Below are 24,811 nucleotides of genomic sequence, written 5' to 3'. Positions count from 1 at the left end.
AGCTTTTTTAAGCAGTTCTTGTAATTGGCCAAGATAAGCCAGCTTGGGGAAGGTTTATTTGCAGATATATTTTTATGTATGAAAATCACATAATGTATTGAGTGAACCAAGATTTTGATTTTACACTTTATAAAGACTTTGTGTTGTTTACTTTCATGAAGCATAGATAATTGATTATTATAGTTGAATATTATATAAATCATGATTCATGCCTGTGTAGTGTGTTCAAATGATTACACTTCTTCAACTGTATATAAAAACAACAGTGTTGATAACAAATAAAGAATGCCTCTGAAGAAACAATGACAATTTCTATAGTTACTATTCTCTGGGTAATATCAGACAATAAATAAATTATGTAACCAATATGGCAATCAATATGATAATGGATTCATAGCCCTGTAATGCTATGAGATGAACTAAAATAAGTGAATTTATCTAAATTTGACTAAGATGAAACTGAATGTAAAAAAGCAGGTTGATGTGGCTTCATTGTCGCCCGACTTGCATTTCCATTAAATTATCTTGTTCCCGATCAAATGTAGTTTTGATAAACAAGACATCTGGTAACTAAAAGATCATTAATTGGGTTAATTAAGACTAAATAGTAAATAAATAATGAAAGAAGTACTAGTGTACGTAACAGTAAATGCCGAATACAAAAAAGAGCCAGGTCAAAGTGTTTCCATGGAAGCCAACTTGGTTCTAGGTTTGATGCTTTTCCGCAGTGGAAACACACTTAACAAATCGGATAGTTACGAAGTAATGAGGATCCATTGTCAGACAGCGTAGTGTAAAAATAACAGTTTTCCTCCCATCCCTGCATTTCGAAAACCTGATATCAGTGTAAATTTGGAGTGTAGGTCCAACAAGATTTACACATAACTATTGTGGAGAGAAATGTTGGTATAAAGACTTCCCACAAATGTTGGTGCAGAGAAGCAGGTTGTTAAACTTTATTTCATTTCCAACAAATGTTGGTGCAGGTTGTTAAACTTTATTTCATTTCCCACAAATGTAGGTGCTGGTAAGCTGGATGCTAAATTTCATTTCATTTCCCACAAACATTGGTGCAGAAAATTAGGATCTTAAACACCCATTTCATTTCCCACAAATATAGACTTATTTGTAAAGGCCTTGTAAATATTTGAGCTTGAATATGCACCGGTTTTTCCTCTATAAAAATTAAAAGTTGAAAACATGTTATTGTAATCTGGACAAATAATTATTGTATAGGTCATTTTGTACATTTTTTATAAACAGTAGATAATTAATGACATTTTTTATCTGATTTGCCCAGGGTCCTTTGTATGTTAATAAATAATTAAAACTTAATTAAAAACTTATCACAATCAATTCCTTCTTGTAATAATGTATTGTACTGACATTCTCTTCATGTTGGTTGTTAAACTAGACATTCTCTTCATGTTGGTTGTTAAACTTGACATTCCCTTTATGTTGGTTGTTAAACTTGACAGTCTCTTCATGTTGGTTGTTAAACTTGACTTTCTCTTCATGTTGGTTGTTAAACTTTATTTTGCGTTTGGAGTAAAAGAAACCTTGTTAAGTTTTGAAAAAAAAGCTTTTTAAGCAAGATTTCACAAGGTATTCATTGAATGATAAGCTTGGCTTTAAGTATGTAAATCAAACACAGTTATCATTTGATTCCAATCAAAATATAGTGCTGTTCGATAAAGATCTTCAACAGGGTTACGTAATTCATTATGGAATTCATTGCTCATTTGTATGAGTACCTGATAATCATGCGGATAACTAAACAGTATAGCTTTAACTTACAAGTATAACTTTGACAAGTAGATGTAGACATGGTTATCCAGGCATTTTTATAGCATGGAGACTGAATGGTTAGATTTCCATAAAGAAGGTATCCTGGAGCATCAGAGTTGCACAGGAACATTATTAAGAGATTTCATACATAATTCACCAACAATTTACTAAAATATATCCGAGTCTCCCTTATAGGAATATCTGTATTGAAACAAAGTGTCATGCAACGATTTTTCACAGGGTTATTGACCTCATCACTTAAGCCTTGTAAACTATTGGAATTCGAAGATGTAAAAAATAAGTAGGTGTCGTAAGAATACTTACTATCAGAGGTGAATATCACACATGATGTCTTTTTAAGTTATTGCCCCTGTGGTGTTGTTTATCTCTTCCTCCTTCACCCATTTTATTCTCAGTATTTGTGTTGCCTTATTTTTTATAAATACTGACCTTCGACATTTATTCTTGGAAGAAAATATAAATTGCTAGGATTTGAAAGTTTAGGATAAAGATGAAATGGATTAATGCTGTCAATGTCAATAATAACTCTATGTCTGCCATGGCTACTAAGGGTCAAGGCAGATATAAAAGAATATTTGACATATATTTTTTGACAAGTTTTTGTTATTTTAGACGTGGAATAAATGGTTTAGTGAATACTGGTATTGATTTATTTCCAACATGTACATAGACACAGCTATTAAATACTTTAATTATCATATTGATTCAGCCAATACATGTCTCTAAAGGAATCCAGAATAACTCACTACGAGAAGGAGCATAAAGAATTGTTTGCAATTATGGAAAATAATGAAGTGACACAATGACACAAGCTTGTGTATATAATCATGATTTCGATTTGGAAATTTGGAGAAAATTGTGTCAATGTTATTTGGAAATCCTTGGAATGATAACAAAAACTGAGAATCGAGGAACAGAACTGACATATTTGAACTGCTAAGTTTTGAAGATTTATAAAGTTTGAAGAGAATTAAATAGCCATTATCAAACAATCATGTATTTTACAAGGATTTTATCTGTGTTTTGTTGTCGCCGTAGGATACGAAGAGCTGGTCTCCATGGGTTACAAGGATTAGTTCGGAAGACAGTTAGCGATGATCTACAAGTGAATATATGGGATCCGGTCCACATGGATAAAATTGTGCCATCACTGCTTTTCAACATGGATGATCCAAGGTGAGTTATGTTTTATCAATTTTTCACGTTAAGACTTTCTTGTATTATATGTTAAACCACTTACCAACTCTAGCAAGTAGTGTATTATGTCAAACGTGAAAAGAATGGCAGAAGCAGCTAGAGTCACATGATATGTACCGATATGCGTCAAATTTGAAAGAGATATTTCTTTTTCTGGTCTTTTTGCAATCTGATTAAAACACAGATCCTATTTCGTTTCGTTTTTTATAGTTCAAAATTTCGTTTTATTTGTCTTTACTACACAAGGATCTGGAAGAGTTGTTATCATTGACGTGTTCTGGATGATTTGATGATTTAGCCAATGAAACGGTCTGTTACAGCTAGCTTTTGGCGTTTGGTGCCCGGAACTGTGGGTAATCCACTAGAAACATCAATGCTGATCGGTTGATCAAATGTCTGACGTGGTAGAGTCAAAAGCAGCTCGTATGACCTCTGATGCGACCTATCACTACAACCGGTCAGATCTTCATGTAGTGTAGGCCTTCGAAAGTATAAAAAAACGAAACGAAATATAGATCTGTATTTTAATCAGACTGGTCTTTTTATTATAAGCCTACATATGGATGTACATTGTTGTCACCCCCATCCAGCAGTTTGTTGTGCTTCTACTTGGCAGATTTTTTTTCAAACTTGCAGTTATTTTTCATTGGATTACAGTGTATATGAAAGAATCTTATCACAAGTTATCACCCATTGATATTCAGATTTATAAAATCTTGTGAACACTGTACAGGACAGAGTTCTCAATCGAATATTTAAAAACATGGTGAGATTGTTATTGGGTATATAAACTTAAATTTCAAATCATATTTTCGTTCACCATTTTGTTAACAAATCCAAGGACAGAGTTCATATAATGAATTTTTTTAAAACTTTGATCTGCAGGATTTGTTGACACTGGTTTTAGATAATGTACGAATTAACTGCAGGTGGGATTATATTTGGGGTGCGGACAACAGATGAATAAAGTTTGTTTCTTAAAGTCTGAGTAATTTTTAGGAAAATTCCCTTTCATTGGAAACTGCCTTGCATAGTAAAGAATAAAAGAATTCATGGAATTGAGAGATATCTCTTATTCAATTACTTTGAGATAGAAGTAACCAAATTTCAGACCTCTATCTATTTGAAAACTATTGTTAATCAAAGAACCTTTTTTGTGAAATCTTGTTTCTAGCACCTATTGTCAAAATAATCACCAGCACCGTTTTTTAAGGAAAACTTAAATCTCTTAAAATTGATATGGACTTTAAATCTCTGTACCATGGTTACCACAGTGAACGGTCATTCTTCTAAACCAGGATTTTAACGTAGAATCGATTTTACGCGACTCCAATTGAATAAAGTCCCTTATCTTTTTAAGTTTCGATTGTCTTGATTATTGGAAAAACAAACTTGTAAGACAACTTACAAATGTTAGGTTTATTTGTACATTGTGCAAAATGTGTGCTTTCTTATAAAAACACCATCATAACCAATACATTATATTTTACATAGGCCTACTTTTCTCAAAAATTTCGCTTCAGTAACAAGGCTACTGAAAGATGTACATATTCATATGTTTTGGCAACCTACTGCAACTGTAAAGATTAAGGTACATGTATTTAGGAATAAACATGCTTATGTTAGATTTTTAAAGATCCTTTTTAATTAATTTTTATCATACATTTTTTTTTATCTGATGGTTAGTGTTGGTTTTGAATGTCATTGGTTTGTTTTTAATATTATATCACCACTGAAAAGAACAAAGGTTTTAGATTTCATGCATTTATTATTATATTACAAAAGACAAATTTTCTACATTGGAATCAAACCACTAGGTGATTCCTCCTGTAGATTATAAAATGTAATCTAAAAAAAAAACAGGTTTAGAGATCTGGGTGGTAAATTGAATATATGAAGAGATAAAGGGTTACTGGAGTCATGTTATGGTTTAAATGTGTGCAACCTTGAGTTACAAGATTAACAACAGATTTCTGTCTTAAATCCCACAGGCAACATTCACACAATGGAATACATCAGATTTGCAATTTACATTGGAAAAAATGGTTACAGAAATTCAATTTGCTCTATAATCATCTGTCGTAATGCTGGAAACAGAGAGAAATATTTCCACATAAAACAAATTTTCTTGTATCTTAGCGATTTTTCGACTTTTTCTTCAGTAAATACAGTTTGCAAATAAGCGATTTGTAAGCAGCTGACTTGACATGTTGACCTGATCTGATATAATGGGTCATAAAATATGAATTGTGGGAATGGGCTTCTTTTTTTTGAGGATTTAGATAAATGAAAACTGTTAAAATTAGATACAAATACATGTTAGTGTTCAGATATTAAAAAGCAGTCATGTCCAGGCCCTAGTTGAGAGACTGGAAAACAATTTAAGACATACATGTACATGTGTCAAATACCAGTTTTATACAGAAATTCTTTAGTTTTAGTCATATCAGTCAGTTATATTATATACTATAATTTAGGGTTTTTGAATTCCTTGCATACTATAGGACAGTATTAAAGTTGAATCGCTAAAGGGAATATGATTAAATTCTGTTCAATATTTACATTGATATGATTAATTCAGAATTTGTCAACATTCTGCATCCACTAGATCTCTGTTTAATCTGAATGAATCCAGAACGGGAGATTATCTAGTCTGTTGATACCTGAGAGTAATGTTTCAAGATCATGTAAAAACACCACAGATCAATTCTCTCAAAAATGTCAGGATGGAAAATTGAAAGACACAATCTTATGTGTTGTGGCTTTTAAATAACTGGGGTTAGTACACTCCTACAATTCTGTTACAGATGCACATCATGCCCAGGTTTACACTTAAACATAGAGCATGTGCCATACCCTAATTCAGGAGGGCATTGGTAAATGAACCAGAATGTTTGGATGCCATCCAGTGTCCGAAACAAACATTTTCCAAGCTCAGGCCCGCAGGACCTGTGTTACACGTGATCATGTTGGTCCTTCAGGTGACACGCAGGCCCAACCAATAATAATAATATTTATAGTTTCCAAGCGAAGCGCAGAACGATCAGAGTAAAGGAAGTACATATAAAGCCAGTACACCACAGAAGGACTAAGGAGTAACTTCCATTTCAATTTAATGGAAACAAATCTATTCATGGCTACATAATTTACGGTTTTTTCTCATTAAACTAGGTCAACTTCAAACAGTTACACAAAAAAACTTGACGCCTGGCGATAACGTTGAGGAATAGCGTTGGCATAAACTAGCTTATCCAGCCCTAGATTGTTAGCACAATAGCCCAGAATTGAGCCAAATGAGGTCCCGTAGGAAATGGTTTTAAAATTATAAGCTTCCATTACCTTTAATAATAGGTAGGCCTACAGCTACACCGTTCGGAAAATTTTCCATATTCACGTTCGGCTTGAAATTCGTGTCAGTAATATTCCTGAATAAATTACTGTCTTCATTTTTTGGATGGATATAAAATGATACAGCACCGTGGTATTTTTCATAACACAATTTGTAGTTTTTGTCTATCACGTAACTTGCAAATATGTTTTTATTCATTCGTCCATGAGAGACACACGGCACAGTGATCACGTGACAACCATAATTGAAATTGCTTTAAAATAAAATTCTGTATGACTATGCCATATAGTTTTCAATATTAATAACGACAATATGTTTAAAATTTAGCCTCTGCCAGCATGTGTATCAAATAAAAAATCATAACGGTAAACGCTGCTTAAAACTAAACCTAGCATCGCTGGCTTATTGACCTAGAAATTCCAACTGATGACAGTGATGTCACGTGTCATCGGCGGATTTGGTATTGAAGATTTTGTCGGAAAAATATATATTATTAATGACTGTTTCTCGGTGTATTCGGTGTTCTATCTGAGGATTATATTCAACTAAGATTTAAATTTCTGTAACAACTGGTCAGCGAAACCATTAAATGCATGATCCAATTATTATTTTATTATCTACCGGTACCTGGAATCTACACGGAGCGTCGAAGAAACGCAATTCCCGAGCGAGATTTGCAATCCATACCGAGAGGTATGACTGTTATTGTAGCCAACAAGCAAGTTGATTGACTACTTAATCAAAAAGTAATAATTAACCCGTTAAATTTTAGCCGAAAGTAGATTGATTTCTGATACCATAGTGGCCGATTCATGGTTTTTACCAATGGGCTTGTTTAAAGTTCAAGCGGCTAAAGCCGACAAAAAAACAGTTACAAATCAAAGGCTGGTTACGCGAGTCAATGTTTGGAAAAACGGCAGCTTCCGTCATGTCGATGACAAGTAAACAATAACCGTCAACTATCGGAGACTCGGAGGTTGCGTTCCTATGACAGTTCTAGCATTTCCCAAATTGTCGTATGTGAACACTAACTATGCGAGATAAGAAAGAAGACGAAGGCCCGGCAGACCCGAGTGAAATAGCCAAGCAGGAGTCCTCCGATAAATCAGTCGGCCTCGGGCCTACGGACCGACATTTGTGTCGAACACTGATGCCATCACACTATTACCCCGAGACTGAAAGATCGTCTCCAATATACAGAGTCTATTGAGATCGGCCAAGGCCAGGATGGTAACTACCCCACTATCATCACATACTGCCCAATACTACAACATAATGATACAATATGGGCATATTACTTGAATTTTTCAAAAATAGCGAGTTAAATTGTGGGAAATGTACTTCATATGGGATTACCGATGTCTGGCTGTTCCATGCATTTGACCCCTTATATCACCCAAAACAAGCAAATAATAACCCAATACTACCAAATACTTATACTAACTTGGAACTTGAAGGTACATGTATGATGATTCCAATACTAATATGTGGGTGAAGTCTACTTGTAAACAGCAGTATTATTAAGAAGCCTTATTAAAATGTCAGCCTTTATATGCATTAGATTGTTAGCCATTCAATGTAAAGAAGGTCAGGCAGGACAAGGGCTAAAGTAGTGCCTGTCAACTTATTAACAGAAATCTGAATAAATTTCTCTTCTTTAAACCATCATACAACTTTAGCTGGAATTTTATCGTATTGGAAATTTTACCTTGAATTCATAATATGACAGCTTGTCAACTGACCAGTCTGGAGAAAATATCTTCAATGTGACAAGTTCAGCGGATAATTTAGTAATAATACCGAACTTTATTGTATAAACAACTACGGCAATGATATACATGTACGTGTATTTCTGGTACCCTAGCTTGGTAGGCCTTTCATCACCAGTTTCCGGTATTGATGTCATTGACTAATAGTAAACGTTAGCTCGGTCATCCATTTCTTGATTTAATTTTAAATGGATGACTGTTTAAATCTAAGCTGTATCCAAACCATCCGAGGTTCTACAGAGTTGATTTTGAGCATGCCTTTTAAATAAAGATCTAATTAATAATTTCTATAACATCTGAATAATGCCTAAATAAAGACTTGCAATAGGCAGATTTAGCTCTAGCATAATGTATGTTTAAATTTATATAATATAGAGAGGTATACAGATTTGAAACCAACATGGTGTTTTTGAATATATATATTCTGTTTTGTAATGTAACAGAATGAACTACTGAATAGAAATCTGTGGTAACATAAAAACTGGCACAACTCAAACCAATAGAATAACAATCAGCTGTGATTAATTAGGCTAATCAATGTTGTTGATGATATGTGGTAACCCTGATGTAATTATATGATAGCTGGTGTCTTACTTGTTTGTTGAACCTAAAAGACGCCACCATCATTATTGAAAGGAGAAACGTGACCGGTCGCATTAATTTCAATTCCAAGTTAGGTTTAATTATATGATAGCTGATGTCTTACTTGTTTTTTCAACCTAAAAGATGCCACCATCATTATTGAAAGGAGAAACATGACCGGTCGCATTAATTTCAATACCAAGTTAGGTTCAATTTGATTATGATTACAGTATAAAGTTAGAAATTGAAGCACGGAAATGCTACTGTATTTTTTACTTTTTATACATCAGACAGAATAAGACAATCACCAGACTGATTTTAATTCTAGCTGACATTTATCAAGTGTATGCATATATTTTGTCTTTGAAACCCAGAATGTTTATGTTAAACCAGGTTTGATATGAAAGACTCATTCACAGTTCTTGGCACAAAACTGGTGTTATGTCTCAGGAGAAAAATTATTCATGTGTGTTTATATTATAATAGAATTTTAACAGAATGCCATCATGAAATTGTCATAAAGTTGCTAAATCATTAAGCTGAAGATATGCAGTACCCTGTAGATCGTCTAGAAGAAATACGGTTTAAAATGTTTTTTAAAACCTTTTTAAACGGTCTGGTTTATGTAAAATGCAATTTATTCCCAACAAGTCCCTGAAGTGTTAATTGATTTTTCTTATATTTCTTATGGTGTGAGCCTCAGTTTATTACAGTGGTGTAAGCAGTCAGGAGTTAATTTAAAATGTAAGGAGCCTACATATTGGTAATTACATGTTACTTATAGTACATCGAAGCTTTGACATACAAGATTATTAATATGTTAAACTTATCTTGGGGTGGTATTTTTGAAGAGGTTTTTTTTTTATGTCGGTTTCATGTAATAACATGGTAAATGTTTGTAGACTGTAAAATGTAATTTTGATTATATTGGACATTCTGTTGTAAGTTATCCTCTTTCAAATCAAATATTTTTTAGCTGAATACATCAGCCCGGCCATGAAGACTACATTTTAAAATTTAGAAATGAGTTCCGAAGATGGGAGAACAACCAGATTTAGTGAAAATAAGAAATGTGACTGTGTCTGTGAGGAATGAAATGAAATCAGGGTTCAACGTCCTACTTTTCTGCACCAACCAGCCTAATGCATAATATAACCAATCTTTGTACACAAGTGAAGTAGTCTATAACTGTTGTCTTACCTACATGTACTACTTAGACACAATATTAAATAATTGCTGTATCTCCCATCTATGTCTGCGACTTTTGAAAAGGAGATAATGTTTCTTTTGAAGACTCTTGAACCCTGATGGGTTGAGACATCAAATGACTATCCATCGTTGATGTCTGGAAGGTTAATAGGTTATACACACTGATTACTATTCTGGTTTGACTAATTATCAACCTTTACTAGAAACACACTTAATCACCCATGTTGATCTCTACCGCCCTAAGGGAGATTACTCTTATCTCATTAACAGTGACAATTTATAATTCAATAATTCCCGGTGGGATTTACCTTACATTTCTGACATACAAAGGTCAAGCACATAGAAAGGACCCGAAATGTGTAACTAGAAATTCTTATTGACCCAGTTAGTTGCTATGGCAGAAACTTTAAAGTAACAATGCATCATTTCCATTTTTCTCTAAAATATCAATTTTCTCACGGCTTAATCCAAGCTGATATGTACTCAGATTGATTTTTTAATATTTATCATTTATTTATGCAATCAAAATACCAATGCCAGATGATGTCATGGCTTGGATTCAATCAGATTTAAAATAGAACAATCAATAAATGTTCATGGACATCAAAATGGCGGTGGGCTTATTACATAGCGAAATTTCAAATGAACATATATCTGTAAATACTGAATGTAATTAAAAGAGCTAAATCGCTAACATTTGGGACCTAGAAATTGACAAAAGTGAGTCGCAACGCATATAATACTGTAATATGAATGTATATAAACTGATTTACATTCAATGGTTTCCGTTTTTACTCCAATTTCAAATCAGTTATGTTCGGCAAAATAAGCCAGCAGTCTCAAGCGATTGCAAATTTTTAGCGTCTGGTTATTCCAGTCTACATAGGCCGTTTGATTTGGTGCAATGTGTCTAGCCTCGTCCCTCGAGTCTCTTGATACAACTGGGGCTGAAGCGCATTATGGTACACGATTCGTGTACCAATGGTAAAATGTTTATTTTGTCTTAATTATTGGACATCAAAAGCCCATCTTTTTCCGGTAAGATCACAACATAAATGTTGATTTAATTTGACAAATAAATCGTGTTTTCAATGTTAAAGATTTTGGATGATATTGAGTTAGAGACTTAGCTACTTTAAGCGATATTAATTCCTATTTGAGATTTGTCTTTCACAACATTGTAGTTTGCAAGTGATTCCTATAGCATAGACTAAAATGATTTATCACCCAATAACACATTCTACAGCAGATATCATAATCTTGAGATTGGTCAATTAAAAAGGAACTACTTTTTGGACATATTCCTGAAGCAATGGGCCGAGAAATCACTCTCTAGCCATTGCTGTATTGAGATTGAAAACTTGAGTTTTTGACGGAGCGTTCCATTCTCATCGTCCAATCAAATCTCTCCGGAGTAAAATATAGGGAATTTTCATGACTTAACTGGGGTGACCTCTTTAAAAAAAAAATCCTAGTGTTTGTTAGTGCTGATTTCAAGAAACAATTTTGGATGTTGAAAATTCTTTGACTCAAATCTCCAATTAGAAATGCTTCCCTTACTGATATCTTCCGTCTTACTCCAGGCACAGTAATGGGTCGTTCTAAGCAGTTCCTTTGAGCAAGTTTTTTAGTCAGCTGACTACAAAAATGTTACTGGCCTATAGCTCCTTTAATTTTCACATAAACTGATCCCAAACTGTACAGCACATATAGCTTAACATATAATAAACAATTCCCATTGAATTAAAGTTGAAGCCTTACCACATAATTATATGATTTGATGAAACCCAACTGCTACACAAAATTTCTCTCCTATCCAACTTAAAATATCCATCCAGCCAGAAATAGCATGCGCACTCCGTCTCATGTGATCATATGTCACTTTCCATATATGGCATTCATAGTAAAAAAGAGTGTAGTAACACTGCCTTATAAGGGAAGCACTGGGCGGGGTTAAGACGTGCAATATTTGGCGAGATTTCTCCTGGGTGTCATGGCAGCTTGTACATTATAAAAAATATCGTTTTGACAATGTACATGTAGAACACATTACCACAACGAAAAACTGTTCGGTAACTATTCGAGTGGTCCAGTCTTGACTATTTGTGATAGAATTGCAAGGCCTTTTATTTTTCACCCTGATGAGACACTTTTGTCACAAATACTGTTAGTACAATGTACAAAACCAACATTATATATTTAGATGAAAAATAAAAGCGACAGTACCATTAAAATCCACAAACAATAAAGGTAACACCAGACATCAAAAAAATTCCCACAGTAATGCACATATAAAGTATAAGTCGCAAAATAACCTTGGTTTTATAGACATTCGGTGTAATGTCTGGATAATCAAATCATTCCAAATGTTTTAAGATATTTTCTGTATTAATGGTTTTAGTTGGTCTATAGATCTGGATTTGACCAATCAAACTAAGTATCTGATACATATACATATCTTTTGGCTTGGAGACACATCCAGTCAGTAGGACTTTCAAACATGTACAAAGATGACAACAAGTTCAGACTTATTTAAATGTATTTGTCGCAGTAAAAATGAAACAAAAAAACACAACAAAATACACAGCAAAGAAAAAGTTGGCTGAAAAGTCATAGGCCGAAAAGTCATAGGCCGAAATGTCCTGGTATGAAATGCCCACTGGCCGAAACGTCCTACATCCTAAAACTCTACATATACAGACACCCTCAAATCAACAAATTAAACATAATTAATTGAAATTAAATCAGTAGTTTTATAACCAAATAAAGGAGTTCTAGTCATATCAAAATATAATTTCCATAGAGAAAGAGGTTTGTTCTGACAACCAAGTTTCTGCCTATTGAACAGAAAGTTCAGAGCAAGGAGAATCTGGTTAGTGTAAACTGACAGCCAGTTGCCTTACTACAATCACTTTGACTTCAACTTAAGGCCAGCCAAAAAAAACCTTAATTATTGATCCATACACTTATTACTGTCATACTAGACAGGAGTAAAAGTGGTTTTAATACACTCACTTCAATTAAACTACAATATATGGGATTATGTGTCTTAAATTAGCCCGATAATAAAACTTATCAATCTTCTAGGAATAAGGCTGTTAGAAATTAAGCCAAATCTGCATACTGTTAATCTTCAGATCAATTAAAATCATCTACCAACATACAGAGCCATATATATATACTCTTCATTTCGTCGTTATACCCTCGCCCTACCATCGTCTCGTTGCAACAGGAACCGCGACTCATTGCTGAACCAAACTGTTCTCCAGCATTGCTGTGGCCATACCCCGTGTGTCTGGACCCATTGAAGTCGGACTTGACGGTGTCAGCGTATTTCATAACAACAGCACTAATGGGACGTCTGGCTCATAATGTGGTTTCACGTAAATGTCTATGGACTGTCTGGTCTGAGATCCTACGCCGTCCAGGAATGGCTTCTGCAGAAGAGGTAGTTGTTGTGAACCGTTTCCGCAAATAACGTAACCAGATGTGACGATCCAGGGCAGATGGGGTCACTCTTGTTTGGCCTGAGCTTGGGCGGTCACGTGTTGAACTTTGCTGTTCAATGGTACTATGGGAAACATTCAGCAGTCTAGTTACATTTGTCTGGTATTCACCTGCTTGTAACCGACCGATAGTGTAGTTGTGTTGCTCTTCGTTCAGATGTGGCATCACTTGGGTCGTTGAGTGTTTACATGTGTAACTGATTTTGAAACCGAGAACCCCAGGATTTTAAAAGCCTTAGATTAGGGTTTCATGTGTCTTGGTGCAATCAAGCGAAAACAAATTTCGATAAAAAGTATGACCAGTCACAATTAGTGACCCTACATTTAAAACCAATAATGAATTTTTTTTATCCTTACATAATGACATTAAAAACAAGTAAGATTTATGGAAACATTGATTCCATTCAAATAAAAAAAATGATGAAAAATGGGCTGTGCATTTCTTTTTTTGATGGGTATATAAACTGATTTTGTGTTCCACATATTCCAAAAATTAAGCTAAAATCACCCTGTTCATCATGTCAAGGTATTTTTTCCCAAGAATGGTTTAGGTAATTATAGGGATTGTGCTACAGGAACACCTGTCCAACCTCGTGGGTTTTGTCTGGGTCCTCCAGTTTCCTCCCATTGCTAAAGACCCCAATGTGCAAGCGAATTATTAAAATAAAATTGAACCATATGTTATTCCTGAAATGACCTAGTTTTTGTCGAGTGGATGTTAAACTACATTTCTCTCTCTCTCTCCCTATTGAGAAATGAATCTAGATACCTGTATGATACTGACAGAAGAAAATAAGACCATAACTGTCTAATGGTATACATGTATTTGGCAGCATTTCACTTCACTAGAAAATGATTTATTTTTTATTGACCGTTTTCCTCTTTAATATGGGGTTAGTAGATTAAAGTAGATGTTGGTCGTGTTAAGATTTATTACTGGTTAACTTTTAATATGTCTGTGTATATAGTTAAGTTAGTAATTATCGTAAGAAGAATTACTTAGTTACGTGCTATAAAGTATTAGTGCAGTTTTCACACAGCCACCTTAGACTAAAGTAAGGAAGATTAATGTGTGTTTGAACTTAGCTGAGTAATGTTTCATAAAATAAAACAGCAGATACTCACATCTTACGAGGGGCTCTTATGATTGTTATTCTCATGATATTAATAATAATAAATTTGATTAAGATTGCGATGAAAACTGGGGAAATGCATTACTTTGAATTTTTTTTTAAGCTAAATTTTCAACCAAACATGTAAGAGTTTTTTTCTGATGTACTGTGAAAGTAATGATGTTCCATTGACTATTTGTAAGGAATCCCTGACTTGACTAATTATTACATGTATCAATTGTGACAAAGGATATTTTGTGTTTAGAACTGCATGACACCATGATTTAGAATGTTAGTGATTGCCATTGTGACAAATTTAATTTTTGATTTCTTTTAGTTTTCTAGCAACGGATGCTGAAAGTCCACGAGATGAAGAACACCCGTCATATATTGCAGAGATAGTGTTTCGTGATCTGATTTGTCGTGCATCTTATAGTAGTATTAAATCTGTTGTTGGACCAGTTCTTATGTAAGTATAAATAGTATTATTCAAATTGTTTGTTTATTAAAGATGCATTATGTAAGATTTAGATAGAGAGATTACCGTTTTCTCTGTAACAGTTTAAAAGTAGAAAATGAAAAATCAATAACCTTATATTGAAAATTACATTCAATGTACTTTATTCTGGCAAAGTTATTAATTTTTGAAGTTTTGACAAGTACCATTATTTGCTACAATAAATTGATAAACAAAGTCTTGATTTTTCATTTTAACATTTAATGAAGATACGGCAGACATTGTTTTATTCACAGAATATCTCATCCATCCGACGCTCTAGAGAGTTTATTATGGGCTTGTTATGTTAATAAATGTCTAAATAATAATTTACATGACATTTGAAGCCAGAAAAGGGACCTGAAAGAGGCAGATGAAAAACACCTAAATGATAAACCTATGATCTGCTCCTTCGACAATTGAACCACCCAATCTACACTGTTAAATTTTTAATTCATCCTAGATAGAAAGAATATTCCAAAATTCCGTCTTGTTTTCAGTCTGTATTATTATGAATTCATGTTATTCTGTAGGATATTTTTATAAGACAATTACTGAGAATATTACTAATTGTCTAGTTCTAGTGCACCAAGGTTTTAAACATACATTATGCAAGAGCTAAATCTTCCTATTGCGGGTCTTTTTTTAGGTCTGAAATGTTTTCTAAATTATTAATTAGATATTACTGTAATTAATTTATCCAGGCCATAATCAACTCACAATGGCATTAGATTTCTCCAATATTAAATAGATTAGAATGGTTAAGCCATATTTTGATTTAATTTAAAAATGGAGGAGCGAGACTTAGCTTCGAACAACCAGTACGGTGGTTGAAATTATTGCACACGTCTTGTCAAACCTTCAAAGGCTAATATCTTCGCTTACAATAAAGTAATTTGAATAAAATTTTCAAATTATTCATTTTACATTATCTATTTTCGAACTATTATATACTAGTAAGAATGATTAGCTCTTTATCTAAATCTTACATAATGTATCCTTAAATCTGGTTTGAGAGTTTACAATAAGGGATGCCACAGAGCCAATATGTCATTACCCAGAGCACAGGTTTTTTTGTTCCAGTGTGAATGATGCTCCTTCAATCTCTGATGCCCATAGAGTATAATTACAGTCATTTGCCTGAAATTCTTTCTACATGTAGAATAAAAGATCTTTAAAATCAAGAAGATAAGTGTATGGTTGCTAATTCTTGATAATATGTGTCAGCCGGTTTACGATTATCCAGTGTAATTTATGATTGTCAATAACATTTATCAGGCTGCTTCCTTCTTCATTAGGACATTAAACCCCTTTTCATTTCATTACATTTTATCAGGTTTATGTCATGATAATTGAGCTTATGATGCACTTCCTGTTTCAACCAAAATCTTTTTTCAAAGTTAATTCCCTTGATGCAGTAATTAATAAGATTTTGGGGTTTATATTTGAGTTTTTAAGAGATATAGTAGTAACATATCTGCGAATAAAGAATTTTTTTTACATGTCACCTTATATATTCTAACATTAAATTAGTGGCTTTGTTTTTCTTATAATATTGGTGACATCAATAACTTATTTTCACTCTTATTTCCCCAGGCTACTCAATCTTATATAGAGTTGCCATAGATCATTTGATCATAACAACACGCACTGATCAATGCAAATGATCTGTGATCCATGTTATATCAGGTCATGTGGATGAAACATAACAAATCTCCATGTGATGGTAAATGATTGAGAATATCCAATCTTTAACTAATGAAATAATCTGCGATATATTGTAATATGTTGTGAGAAATTTGATTGAACTACCTTCTGATGTCATTACATGTATTTCTCAGAAAAGTTCTATATCGATTTGGTAAAATAGGAAAGAGAATTTTCACAGATTGCAAAAATATACATGGCTAATGGATTTAGATGCATAAAATAACTAGAATAATGGTAGTCATCACAGGTCAAATAAAGGATTGCAAAATATTAGTTTCTGTCATTATGAAAGTTGTATGGCTTCTGTCCTGTGTGAAATAGTGACGTCAAAAGGTCATTTATGTTGCATTTCTTACTGCAATAGATATTTAATGTCTCTTTTTATCTCTTTCAGACATTTAGATAATCATTCATTATGGGTGCCAAATCAGTTTGCTGTAAAATGTTTTAAAATCATCATGTATTCTGTACAGGTTTGTTTAACACTTTTTTTTTATCGTATGTGAAAACACTCATCTGAGCTACTTAGAATTAGGATTTGCAGCTGAAGTTGGTGTTGTGCTGGGAACATGAAGTATTCAGAATTCAAATTTAGTTAGTGCAAACAGACTATCAGTAATGCATTTCATAGTTACATGTATACGGTAGCTACATTTATACTATAACAGTTCAAGAAATTTTGTGATATATGTTTTATTTAAAAAAAACCCAGATTCCTTCAAACATCAATAACTCATCTGAAAACTACTACTTGTCTTTGTCATTGTCGATATATAGAGTGATTGGAGTTAATATCCACTCAACACAAACCAGGTCATTTCAGAACTATAATTTATTGCTATAATTTGCTTGCCCATAAGGGTCTTTACTCTTTAGCATTGGGAGGAAACAGGAGGATCTAGAGAAAACAGTGCAGGCAAGACTATTCCTTGTCACTCACAAGCTTCGGATCAAAACCATGTCGCTTGACTCCATGACAGACCTTATGATCTAAAGTGCATACTTTTTAGACCACTTGACCACTTGTCATATTTTGGGATACAATCTATGGGACATGGATATTAGTAAAATCAATAAAACATAAAGTAACTAATATAGATATAATTTGTATATTTTAGGCTCAGTATGGTTATATTGTGATTACATCGTTATTAGAACATCTAGATCATCACGTTAAAAGTGACCCTAATATTAAAGGGGGTATAGTTGGTGTATTATTCCAATCAGTTTTAATCTCAGCTGGTGGTTCAATAGGTAACATATACGTTTCTTGTTCAAATGTTTTGTGTCAAATATCTATTATTGCTATACCTTAGTAATCAATATTCGTTAAGATGACTAGATCTCTTTGGATTGAGTCAAAAATGAAATTGTTGATTCTGCTGGAGGTTAAATGTTGGGATGACAATCTGTTGTTGTTGAAAATTTTGCATCTTTTGATAAAGCCAGTTTTGAGACATAACTGATTTTTTGATGCAGCCTAAGCCAGAATTGAAATCAAATTTGTAAACAAGCTGATATTAGAAACCAAAATTTAATCATAAAGAGCATCCCCAATCAGAAACTATATCAAATAGGTTGAGCTCCTATCCTGTAAATCTATTAAAACAAATAGAATTGGTACATTTAGCATGTAAGTTTTACCTAATCGTGTGAAAAGGAATATAAGAGAAGCTAATGCAACAATTAGATCCTCTGAATTATGCTTTTTGATCTTAGTAATGATAATATTGTATTTTTCAGGTACTTCTGTATTAGAAGTATTTAACATTTTGCTACGGCATCTTCGTATATCTGTTGACAATAAAAGTCAAAATACAGAAATGAGAAATAAAGAAATTGAATTTGAAGATGAAGTAATTAACACAATAGGTAACATATAATAATTCCTATTTGGTATTTAAACTGTGGTAACATTCTTCACACAAGCAGGTTAATATTTCATATTATTTACTGGTTCTCAGAATTATGGTTACTGTATTATTCAAGAGCCTAAGAGGCATTTTATAAATATTTAATAACAACTTTGTGAATCCCTGTAAAAAGTGGCATTTACAAAATCATTGTTTTCTATAAAGCGACATCATACAATTTATATTATAGAATATTATATGTATTTTTAGGTCAGTTTGCTAATAATTTACCAGATTATCAGAAGATAGAGATCATGATGTTTGTCATGGGAAAATTTCCACAGTTTACCTTAGATGAAGACGTAGGGTAAGGCTAATTGTTTTAATTTTTGTTGATTGTTACATTAGCCACTTTTTATGGCTTGTGGGTTTGATGACATTTTCTATGTTTTTAAGCCATATTCCCAATTCCCATTCCCCTTTTTCAAGTCATGCTCCCAATTCCCAGTCTGAGCTCAATATTTAAAAAAAAAGGGTTATCTTGTTTCCAGGGGTGCTATGGATACCCAGCTACAGATGAATCTACTTAAAACATTATTGAAGGTGAGTAGAATAATACCTATTATAGATATAAACTATATTAATGATGGTGTATAATATATGGTTTCAGTTATTTATAAGAATGATTAGTTATTTCATAAAGTAGACTCTTTAAGAACTAATTCTAATTTCTGTATGATCCACTATCATGAACTAGTAATTATTACTTCCATATGTCTATCATGTTTTGTTTGATCTCCAATTTCAGTATTAAAGATGTATTGTATTTTTCAGGTGGCCACAAAGTATAAAACTGTGACATTTTCTAATACGTTCCCTCCTGAATTCCTTCATCCATTACTTCGTATGTCATTACTTGATGATCCACAAATGAGAGTCACAGTTCAAAATATCCTACAGACACTGATAGATCGTCATAACAACACAGCTAAGCTCAAACATGTTGTGTAAGTTCTATTTCCATTTCACCAATAATACATGCAGGCTATTACAAAATTATTATAGCCATTTGTGCCTATTATACTTGGAATACATTAAAGATACATTATGTAAGATTTGGATAAAGAGATAGCCATTTGATATAATAGTTCGAAAATAGATAATGTAAAATTAATAATTTGAAAATTTCATTCAAATTACTCTATTGCGAGCGAAGATATTAGCCTTTGAAGGTTTGACAAAATGTGTGCAATAATTTCAACCACTGTACTGGTTGTTGGAAGCTAAGTCTTGCTCCTCCAATTTTAAATTAAATCAAAATATGGCTGAACCATTCTAATCTATTTAATATCGGAGAAATTCGATGCCATCGAAAGTTGATTATGGCCTGGATCAATTAATTAATGTCTAATTAAAAATTTAGAAAACATTTCAGGCCTAAAGAAAGACCTGCAATAGGCAGACTTAGCTCTTGCATAATGTATGTTTAATTTTGTGATTATTAAATATTTTGGATGTTTAAATTTTGTGATTAGTTGTCCAGCATGATTGTTGTTATCAATCTGTCTTTAACCATACTACACACAGCCTTTAAGTGTCTTGGTAATGCTGCTTATTGTAAGCAACATCATTTTGGTTGCCAACTAGTTCAAGAAATTGAGTTTTCAAACCCTGTATTTGAGAAATGTGGGTGTTTGAAGAATATGGTAGGCTGTAGAAAGCTATAATACAGTATGCTTTTATTTCGTGTAAAGATGTAATTGGTTTTATTAAAGAAGGCTAGTCTGTAACTCAATATCATCCACAGTCTTCGACATTGTAAACCCGATTTAGATTTACATTGATGTTGTTATCTTCTGTTATACTTAAGACAAAATTAAAATTTTTAAATTAGTGCACGAATCCCATACCAGAATGCTTTTGAGCAAAATTTGTAATAAAGTGACTTGATGAACGAGGCTAAACATATCCCACAGGAGAATACTACCAGTGTAGACTGGAATGACCAGATGCCAAAGATTTACAGTAAAATCAGAAACGATTGAATGTAAATTAGTTTATATACATTCATATATCATTATTATATGTGTTGCAACCCATTTGTGTCCATTTCTAGGTGCCAAAGAACGGAATTTTTGCTCCTTTAATTAATAACAATATTGCCGTTTTAAGTAAATTTTTAATTTCTGTTTTCTAGTCTGCCTGGAGATGTTTCACAACTAGATCTAACAACAGAAAAAGCTTCACGACAAGATATACTCTTTATGAAGAAGGTTAGTAAATAGAACGATAAGTTGACAGAGAATAAGGTATAAAATAGATATTGTTTCCATTTAACCATGTAGCGTAATACTGACCACTGCAAATTATTTATTGAGTTTGAAAATACATTGTACACAATATATTTTTATCATACTAATATTAATTGGTTACAAAGAAAAAAGCAATATTTTCATAGACAAATTGGCCAGTATGCAATATCCTAGATATTCAGATACATTGGGACCAGAATGTAATTGAAATGGGGTTTGACATTCTACTCTTCTGCTCCATATCGCAATTAATGAAGATGGGTATATGCTATACCATGAAGTGTTCAATGAGGGAAATTTTGCCTACTTTTATATCGAATTACACCTTTCAAGGGTAATTTTACATGCATGACAAAGTGTACATGTTCCCTAAGAGTCCCATCCGATTGACTAGGGGATGTTCCTTGTTAGGTCCTTTGTCCTGGGCCCTGATTCACAAAATTTTAACTTAAGATAAAATCCAAATTTTAGTAGATACCTCAATTTTGATTGGCTAAGCACTAAAATCAATCTAATATTATCCAATCAAATTACTAAAATTTGGATTTTATCTCAGTTAAGTTTTTGTGAATAAGGGCCCTGGGGAAACCAGACAGTAAATAACTTTCTCTGAAATCGCCGGGATTGAACCCGGAACCCCCAGATTATACGAGTCGGCGCCTAACTCACTGAGCCAGTGTATTCGAGGTTCACTATTAGGCTGGTTTCAATACAAGACTGGGATTAATAAAATTGCTCCAAGAAGTTCCTCTTTTATACAATCTCACAGTGGACTCTTGAATGCTGTTGTTTAAACCTGGCCTTATTTGAATTATTACAGAGTGGTATGCAGTTCTATTGGCATATTTATGAAAATATGCAGATGCCAACTAATAAGGTGGATAATTTTGAGGCATTATTTTGTACAATGAGTTTATTGGCTATCGAATTGGGTGATGCTGAGATTCTACTAGAACTCTTACGATTGGCGCTTGATATACAGGTTAGTGTTCTTATATAGTAATCCCATGTCTGTAATATCACAGTACGCTTGATAACTTGTCTATATTCAATCAGTGTCAAACCTGATGTGTTATACCTTGATATAATGAAGATGAATAACCTCATACAATATCACAAATCTCCTCCTTTACTGAATTTCAGCGGTTCAGATGTTTGTTTATTTCTGTTTCCTTAGCACCACAAGATACATAACATATGTTTTTATCCACCATGAATAGTCAATTCTCTGCTGATCGAATATAGATCTGTCACATTGTTTCAATTCTCTGTTCATAGAATATAGATCTGTCACATTGTTTCAATTCTCTGTTCATAGAATATAGATCTGTCACATTGTTTCAATTCTCTGTTCATAGAATATAGATCGGTTACATTGTTTCAATTCTCTGTTCATAGAATATAGATCAGTCACATTGTTTCAATTCTCTGTTCATAGAATATAGATCTGTGTTTCAACTGAGATGTGTATTTATGTATTTCAGAAAATGGTGGTTACTAGCGCTGGTTTACCTATTACACATAAATGTGCTATACATGGTTTAATAGCTGCCTACATTAATATTCTAGCTTATTTATCATCTATATCATCATTAGCTGAATATGTTCAACAGGTATTATTAATTAGTATGCATGGACTCAGGGTTCTAGATATGTAGCTATAAAGTCTTCTTTAAATGTACTGTTTAGTAATTGAAGTTATTAAAATAAAAACAAAAGTTTTATCAAAAACAATTACTGTATTTTAATCGCAGCTATGTTTCTACCATGGTTCGCTGTAGAAATGTAGTTGTGATTAAAGATTAAATTACTTTAATTGTTTTACACAGAACTGTTGTGTTTATTTTCTAGTTTGAATCCTGGTATTTTGTAGCTTGGTTCCTTAATACAAGAAAGCTTAATGTCCTTATGACGGTTAAAACAAAATTTTAACTTAGAGGATTTCTTTTCAATATAGAAATATATTGGTCCACTTAGAAGTTGAATGTATTAAATAATAGGGTTTTCCAGCAGCTATTATATTCATCCTGTTATTCTCATAGTTATTACTGAAGGAGACATTAATATTTTTGAAGATACATGTATCTGATATATTTTTTTGTCGAAAATGTATATTCCATTGAATAAAATTGTGATAATGTTTAAAATAAATGTTTTATTCTTCAGGTGATTGAAACCAGAAAAACAGAAGCCAAATGTTTATTACCTGATTTTGCCTATAATAGAAATAATCGTCCTAACAGGTATGATATAATATTTGATAAGTTACATAATAATTTCAATAATGATTGAGTTATCTAATCTCTGCTTTTATCTTTTCTTTTTCTTTACTATTACAACCTATAGTTTTTACTGAGAAAACTGCCATTATATTTCTAATTAATCGTACAATTAATAATATTACCACATGAAATGCATTTGATAATTCTTTTTGAAGAAATACCGAAACACTGGATAGTTAAACACTAAACAGACATCAAAGTGAAAAAAATTACACTCTTCTTATTTATTTGAAATTTTCTTCATAATGGTATCATAAAACAAAGATATATCTCTTTCCATTCACAGATTTGAGAATTAGATTTCATCCATTTTAATTGGAATTTGTTTTCAAATAATCTTTGTTTTGTTATGTTTATTAACTAATTTTCTGTTGCCATGTATAACATAAGAAACCCTTCTTCTTTTCAAAACTTCTATTTTTAATAATATTTATGTAATATTGGTTGATTGAACTAATTTGACACCATATTCTACAGATTATCTGATTTAGAAAATTCTGAGGAGTGAGTAATCTATCTTCTATCGTTCTCTTCTTATTATCTTTCTAATTTTTTCATATTCTGCATGCTTTAATACACAGGCACTAAAATTATTCTTCAAAAATATCATCTCTATATATAATTCATATATGAAACTTGAAGAACAAATTCTGAAAATTAAATGGTCATAATTACATACTCATCATATCACTATACAGTGCCCTAAATGAAGCTCAAATCGTACTTTATGGAAATATAAAAAGTCAAATTATCATGTTTAGAAAAAGCTTGAACTATAAATACTTTATACTAAAATAATATTAACAAGCAGTCATTACAGATAAGTAAGAATATTAAATTGATATGGTCATTTTTTAATCATAAGTGCCTGGTATTTAGGTGTGCTTTTTAAAATTTCTGCTTTTCATTTTAACTTTATATCACATTCACTGTTCATAAAAATATGTTTAGGATGATTTTCTCTTCATATTTTACTTTCTACTTGTATTTTTGAAATGTTCAATAGATTTGTAGGTATATGTATTGACATCCTTTGAGATTTGTTTTGTAAAAGCTGTTTTAGAAATGTTATGTGAGCATTTATACAAATATTGATTAAAAAATATTGTACTGGACGTTTGTTGTAGCTGTAGCCAAGATTATCTAGTTCTATATCTTTAGTAGTTTCTTTATATACACAGCCTCCAGGAAAAGAGACAAATTTAAACAGATCTTAGTATCTTATAATATCCTAATCTAGGGTCCATGATGCAGGAGCTTCACACTGGGGGCATTATCATCTAATTCAATTTCAGCAAAGTGTTTTCTTTGCAATGTTTGTTTCGCAAGCCAAGAGAACTTAATACAATACATACTTTATTTGATGATGACAAATGGTCTAGCAAATGCTGAAGTTGTACCTGATATATTTTTTAACTTTGTGCCAAACATGTCTAAAAAATTATCGTCAAAAAAAGACAAATTTGTGGATGGCAAAATTACAGGCACGAGAAGCATATTGTCTGACAAAGCCTGAATTTGTACCTGATATTGTTTGTTACATGGCTTATTTCAAGGCTTGCAATTGAAAGTTATCGTAATATTACATTGGCTTCTATTGACTGTGGGGCTCCTTTTTTTTGCAG

At 32.6% G+C, this 24,811-nt stretch overlaps 1 protein-coding gene across 2 annotated transcripts in view; it reads left to right on the top strand.

Moving 5' to 3' along the window:
• The window catches only part of LOC126817552 (protein EFR3 homolog B), a 55,765-nt gene that overhangs the window by 22,503 nt on the left and 8,451 nt on the right, over positions 1-24,811 (top strand). Inside the window, exons 6-18 of one of the 2 annotated variants that reach the window (XM_050544613.2) lie at positions 2,848-2,985; positions 14,871-15,002; positions 17,134-17,212; positions 17,858-17,993; positions 18,483-18,611; positions 18,863-18,959; positions 19,144-19,195; positions 19,427-19,599; positions 20,790-20,865; positions 21,725-21,886; positions 22,389-22,517; positions 23,071-23,147; positions 23,664-23,690. In XM_050544613.2, coding sequence (XP_050400570.1) covers positions 2,848-2,985; positions 14,871-15,002; positions 17,134-17,212; positions 17,858-17,993; positions 18,483-18,611; positions 18,863-18,959; positions 19,144-19,195; positions 19,427-19,599; positions 20,790-20,865; positions 21,725-21,886; positions 22,389-22,517; positions 23,071-23,147; positions 23,664-23,690 — 1,407 coding nt within the window. The remainder of the gene's footprint in view (positions 1-2,847; positions 2,986-14,870; positions 15,003-17,133; positions 17,213-17,857; positions 17,994-18,482; positions 18,612-18,862; positions 18,960-19,143; positions 19,196-19,426; positions 19,600-20,789; positions 20,866-21,724; positions 21,887-22,388; positions 22,518-23,070; positions 23,148-23,663; positions 23,691-24,811) is intronic. The other variant, XM_050544614.2, reaches the window with a different exon arrangement.

This window comes from Patella vulgata, chromosome 4 (assembly GCF_932274485.2).
Source record: "Patella vulgata chromosome 4, xgPatVulg1.2, whole genome shotgun sequence".
NCBI lineage: Eukaryota > Metazoa > Mollusca > Gastropoda > Patellidae > Patella > Patella vulgata.
Note: the sequence above shows the minus strand (reverse complement) of the source record. Positions and strands in the feature narration are given on the sequence as shown.